The sequence below is a fragment of the Neltuma alba genome, unplaced genomic scaffold (assembly GCF_004799145.2).
Source record: "Neltuma alba isolate B1F8T4 unplaced genomic scaffold, ASM479914v2 tig00004699_pilon, whole genome shotgun sequence".
Taxonomy (NCBI): Eukaryota; Viridiplantae; Streptophyta; class Magnoliopsida; order Fabales; family Fabaceae; genus Neltuma; species Neltuma alba.
Genome location: NW_021633825.1, coordinates 24,979 through 31,146, shown reverse-complemented (window position 1 = coordinate 31,146; position 6,168 = coordinate 24,979). Strand labels below are relative to the sequence as shown.

At 33.3% G+C, this 6,168-nt stretch overlaps 1 protein-coding gene across 1 annotated transcript; it reads left to right on the top strand.

Annotated features, from left to right (window-relative positions):
• Positions 1-202: 202 nt before the first annotated feature.
• LOC114745515 (aspartyl protease family protein 2-like) lies at positions 203-1,792 on the top strand. The gene has a single exon (XM_028933675.1). The coding sequence runs from the start codon at positions 272-274 to the stop codon at positions 1,637-1,639; it is 1,368 nt and encodes a 455-aa protein (XP_028789508.1). The 5' UTR covers positions 203-271; the 3' UTR covers positions 1,640-1,792.
• Positions 1,793-6,168: the final 4,376 nt, after the last annotated feature.

Here is a 6,168-nt window from a genome sequence, read left to right as displayed (position 1 = left end):
GATAGAGCCAAACTATTGCATGGGCGTGGCCCACGACAGGCAACGATCCTCTTGCCGCTCAGAAACGAACAAGTCCAGGGGAAAAAAAAAAAAAAAAACTCAATTACTATAGTCAAACGGTCAAAGCAGACTCGTACTGTTAATCGTATAAAACTAACCCGAATAATACAATTTGCCGTATTCGTATACGTATAGAATACGGCTTTCCCAGCCTCAAAACGCGTTCTTCTGTCTCGCCACTCTCACTCTCCCTCCCATTCTGTCTCCAACAATGGCGTTTCCCTCCTCACTCATTCTCCCTATCTTCTTCTTCTTCGCCACCTTCCATGTCTGCAACTCTCGTAGTACCTCACAGGATTATCTCAAGCTTCCTCTTCTCCGCAAGAACTCTTTCTCTTCCCCAGCTCAACTTCTCTCCTCCGACACGCACCGTCTTTCCGTCCTGTTCTCCGCCCTCCACGGCCATCGCCACAGCGTCAAGTCTCCCCTTATCTCCGGTGCCTCCACTGGCTCAGGCCAGTACTTTGTAAATCTCCGAATCGGCTCCCCGCCGCAGAGCCTCCTCCTCGTCGCTGATACCGGAAGCGATCTTGTTTGGGTGAAGTGCTCCGCCTGCAGAAAATGCTCTGGCTACCGTCCGGGATCGGCGTTCCTTGCTCGTCATTCTTCCACATTCTCGCCTCACCATTGCTACGACCCGGCGTGCCGGCTCGTTCCCCGCCCGAGACCCGGCTTGCCCTGCAACCATACTATATTACACAGCCCGTGTCGATACGAGTACTCTTACGCTGACGGGTCGACGACGAGTGGTTTCTTCTCGAAGGAAACGACGACGTTGAATACCAGCTCCGGGAAGGAAGCGAAGCTCCGAGATCTCGCGTTCGGGTGCGGCTTTCGGATTTCCGGGCCGAGTGTTACTGGTGCGAGCTTCAATGGAGCTCAAGGGGTTATGGGTTTGGGAAGAGGCTATATCTCCTTCGCTTCACAATTAGGTCGTCGGTTCGGGAACAGGTTCTCTTACTGTCTTCTCGACTTTACCATATCACCGCCTCCGACAAGCTACCTCACCATCGGCGGCGCTGAAAACGGTGCCGTTTCGAAATCTTCTAGAATAAGCTACACACCATTACTTACCAACCCTCTGTCTCCGACCTTTTACTACATTGGCATTAAGAGCGTCTCCGTTAACGGCGCGAAATTACCGATCAACCCTTCCGTTTGGTCCATCGATAAACTCGGCAACGGCGGGACGGTCGTCGACTCAGGCACGACCTTAAGCTTCCTAGCAGAGCCTGCTTACCGCCAAGTTTTAGCTGCGTTCCGACGGAAGATTAAGCTTCCGATAGTATCGATGGAGCTGAAGTTGAGCTTCGATCTCTGTGTGAACGTCTCCGGCGTGCGGAGGCCGAGCTTCCCAAAGCTGAGCTTCCGGCTGGAGGGGAAGTCGGTGCTGTCGCCGCCGCCAAGGAACTACTTCCTGGAAGTGGCGGATCGGGTCATGTGCTTGGCAATGCAACCCGTGAAAACAGGATCCGGGTTTTCTGTGATAGGGAATCTGATGCAACAAGGATTCTTGTTGGATTTCGACAAGGACAGATCGCGACTGGGATTCTCGCGCCATGGCTGCGCGTTGCCTTGATGCCTCGAACCGGGTCGATATCAGTTCACGGGTCAACCCGCTTTCTCCATATATTTTTTCGCAAATGAAATAATGTCTACTATTGCTTCATATGTTCTCAGAACTAATTTTTGGACACTTTCGGTACATCTTGCATTATTGTGAGTGTGAAGATCCTCAGTTATTTTTTTTAAAAAGGACTTGAATTCGTTTCTTTTTTTTTTCTCTGATTATTCTGATTTAATTGTTTGGCAATTTTAATTTACAGTAATACCATGTGAATAAAAAGAAAAAAATTATTGAAAAAGACTACTCATTGCAAAATTAGATGTGATGTAGCTCTTCCTCATCGATATGCAAGAAAAACATTTGTCTGCAGCTGAAAATGGATTAGATATAGCGTTTAGTCCGGGTTCAATTCTTAATGGCGTGTATGAAGCATTAAAATTTGGGGAAATTGTACAAAACGATCCTAGAATTTGAAAAACGTAGATAAGTACCTGTGATAATTTTGTTATGGGTTTTCATAACTTTATGATATATTATTATTATCAAAAGTCATAGTGAAGTTGTCAAGGATTTTTATCTGTGTTTTTCAAATTTTAGGATTTTTAATTGTAATTTTTCCTTAAAATTTCTTTAAAAAATGCACAATGTGAAAGAATTAGTCATTACATCCTAGCCTCAAACTAAAGAAATAGTTATAATTATTGAAAATAAGTTGTACTTCTTCAAAGATGTTTTGTTTTGTGACAGAGATCTTTTAGTAATGTTTACAAAAAAAAAAAAAAGGGGGCATCAAAAAACAAAAGTAAAGAAAAGGGTTGGGACAGTGTTAAATAATGTAAGCCGTGTTTCGTGAATGAACGGATAATGAATGACTGCAAAAGCCAATTGATTGTGTCGCGGCCTTTAAGTACAGTGTGGGCTTGTTTGGAGCTCCGTTCAAAACGGGCTTTTAAGCAAGTTCACGTAAATCGAGACAAAACTCTTTTCACATACTTACTTACCTCGTATTCTGTAAATCACGTTTGAAAAGCTACTTATAAGTCAATCCAAACAAGTCCTGTATCACGTAACGAATAGCATTTCATTGCTCATAACGGCTTTTTCGAAACACTGCTCCAATCAGTGATATAAAAAGTAATAAAAAATACTCCCTCCATTCCTTATTATAAGAGATAAATAATTGAAGTATGTTGATAAAAAAAATAGTTAAAATTAGTTAAAAATAATTAATATGTAAAAACTATAATTTTTTTCCAAAAATACCTTCATTAATAAGGAGAGAGAGCATGAGAGAGAACAATTAAATTATTAAAAGAAAGAGAAGTGGGAAGGAGAGAGAGTGTGAGTTAGAGTAATAAATATGGGTAAAATAGAAAATCAACAAAAAAAATAGAGACAACTTTTAAGTGTCTCTTATATATAGGAATATGCCATAAACATCAAATGTCTCTTATAATAAGAAACAGAGGGAGTATTAAATTTTAGTCTTAAATATAATATTGTAGTTATTTTGTTCCTCTTATTTATTCAAACTAATCTATTAATTGTAGATATTAAGAGACTTTGCATCAAGAGATTATTTTTAAAAAATCAACACATATTTTTTTTACAAATAATTAATTTAATTACTTTGCTTAATCTACCTCAACTAATTAAATAGATCTTATATTAAGGATAAGAGGTAGTATTTTGAATGAAGCTTCAAATTTTCATGTAATTATACATAGTTCTCAAAATTTATCCAGTGAAAAATATATATATTACTTGTTTAATATTTTATTTTCAAATAGTTAAACTTATTTTTGAAAAAAAAATAAGTAAACTAATTTTTATGCTGTTGACATGAACATTCTAGTTTTAGGTATATATGGTTTCATTTTGAAAGTTATTTTTAAAAATTAATATAAATCGGCTAGGAAGTGCAAATTCTCAGGTGCTAAAGTTAAAATCTGAAATTGATTTTTTAAAAAATAAATCAAATTTTTGAATAATATTCTTTGTGTGGTTATTTAAGGCCTCATAAATAATTAATTGAAACTATAAGTTGAACAAAACTACTCAAGCTAAATCAATTGTCATTGTCTTTAAAAATTGGTCTTGTTGATTATTTTCTGTGCTTGTATCTGATCTGCATTTTTAAGGAATTGTTGTATCCATTTATAATGATGAGTTTTTTGTTATGGTTTTGATTAATTTATATTATTACATATGTTGCTGAAAATTGCATAAATTGACAGGGAATGAAAGTTTTCATACTGCATGCATAAATAATTAAAACGTAATATTAGAGGAATATATAAGATGATCAAAAGGACTATCATTCTCTTGTCCCATCAGTGCTCCCTTGTCTGCCCCTGTTTATCATCCCTAAAGTATAACTAATGAAGTTTTCTTTTCAGGTCAAAAAACTAATGGAGATTTTTTTGGAGAAAAAAACAGAGAAAGAAAGAAAAGAACAAAACATATCTATCTTGATACAAAAGATTATTTAAGAGATTTACCTTTTATTTGAGACCTAATACAACTTAATTTATAAATAAGCCAATAATCAAATATGATTATAAATAATGGATAGTTTAGTTTACTTTTATGCCCATAAGGAGAAAAATAAATAATTTGATTCCCCTAATTTTGACTCGATTATAATTGAGTCTCTAGATTTCAACTCAATCTCAGTTCTTAAAATTTTAACTTTATTGAAATTCACTGCTTATAACATGAAGTATTTAAAAATATTGCTCCCTACATTGAATTATGAGGGTTATAGAGTTATTCATTGAAACTTATGGACTAATGAATGTTAAGATTATAGGACCAAGATGCACCAAATTAATATTTAAAAGTTGAACTTTATTTGAGTTAAAATTATAGAATTTGAGCTGCACCAAATTAAAATTTAAAAACCGAGTTATAATTCAGTAAATATGATTAAAAAAAGCTACATAACTAATTTTTGTTGTTCAAAATATAACATCAAATAACTAATTTACACTATTCAAAAAGTTAGTTAAAATTGGTTAGAGAAAATAACAATATTATAACTTTTTGTTAAAATATTCTTATTTATGTAGAGAATAAGTGAGTGAGAAGATGAATTAAAAAAGAAATGAGAGAGAAGTGGTAAAAAAAAAAAAAGATGAGAAAGGCATATAATTAATTAGGAATACAAATAAAAAAATGTATTAAATGATCAAACAAATCTAAAGTGATGCTTATAAAAAAAAAAAAAAGACCCCTTCAAAATTTTGATGCTTATATCTTGAATAAAAAAGAGTATTTTTTTTTAAAAAAATCAAATAAAGAAAAGGCAAAATGAAGTTTCTTTTAATGGTGACTATCTTTTGAGTTGTAGACATTAATTAAGAGACGAAAAAAGAAGGTGTCATTATATGAAATAATTTGATTCACGAGAATGGCAGTGACATATTAGAAAATAACTGCTTCCAACACAAATAAATAATGCAAACAAATTAATTGAAGCTGCTTTCTTTCTTTTCTGTTCTTCACATGAGCACACCGAAATTCCTCAGCTCTCTTATTAATTCCTCAATCGTGCGTCCACATTAATTAATTCCAATCCAAATTAGAAACCATCTAGGTTTGCCAAATGCGCAATTATGATAACGACATTAATTAAAAAATCCAACAATTTTTACATCCATTTATGTATCCCTACTAATGCATTAAATGTCCTTCCTATTTATTACACCTTCTCTTGTTATAATCTAAAAATCTGTAAATTATTACCTCTGATTCTTAATATAAGAGTTAATTTGACATTAAATCTGGTTCTAAATATAATATCTTAATTCATTTTGTCTTTCATATTTATATATATTTTTAAAAATAATCCTTGTAGTAGTTACATATGTTAAAAGTTTTATCAAATGGTAGTTCTAACTAATACACATGATTAGTAAAAATATTCTACGGAAAATAATACATATTTATTATAAATAACTAACTTAACAAACTTTCTCGATCTATTTAAATTAATCAAATAGCTTTTATATTAAGATCTGTATATATAGTATTATTCAGTACTAAAGAATGATAAAGATTAGAGCATGCATCCGGATTTAAATATAGGGATGTACTTGCAAATTGTTCATGAATAATGAAATCCTCATATTGAAAATAAAACTTACACTTCGATAGAGTATCAACTAATACATCTTCATGGAGCAAAGAAATTTCTTTTCCTCTATTATTAAAACCCAACTTGGATCAGCTGTTTAGACCAATAAATCAATGAATTCGTCTATATTTATCTTTTGTTCCCTTCTTACTGAGCCAGAATCAACATCATTAATATTACGTCATGTCTAGTAACTCTATTTTATTGCATTATATGTAATTTATACATAAAAAAATATAAAAAAAGCTGAAAATTATTAAAGTTTATATCAGGTTTGGTAACTACAATTTATTTAATATTGACAATATTAAATTTGCACATGACAACAAATTTTTATTGACATTTTTTATTTGATATTTGGTAATTTTCAAATTTTTTATTTTTTTTATCATTTTCCCTTTAT

What these genes read in the sequence shown, in the direction of transcription:
- LOC114745515 (XM_028933675.1), top strand. Translation starts at nt 272, where the DNA reads ATGGCGTTTCCCTCCTCACTCATTCTCCCTATCTTCTTCTTCTTCGCC.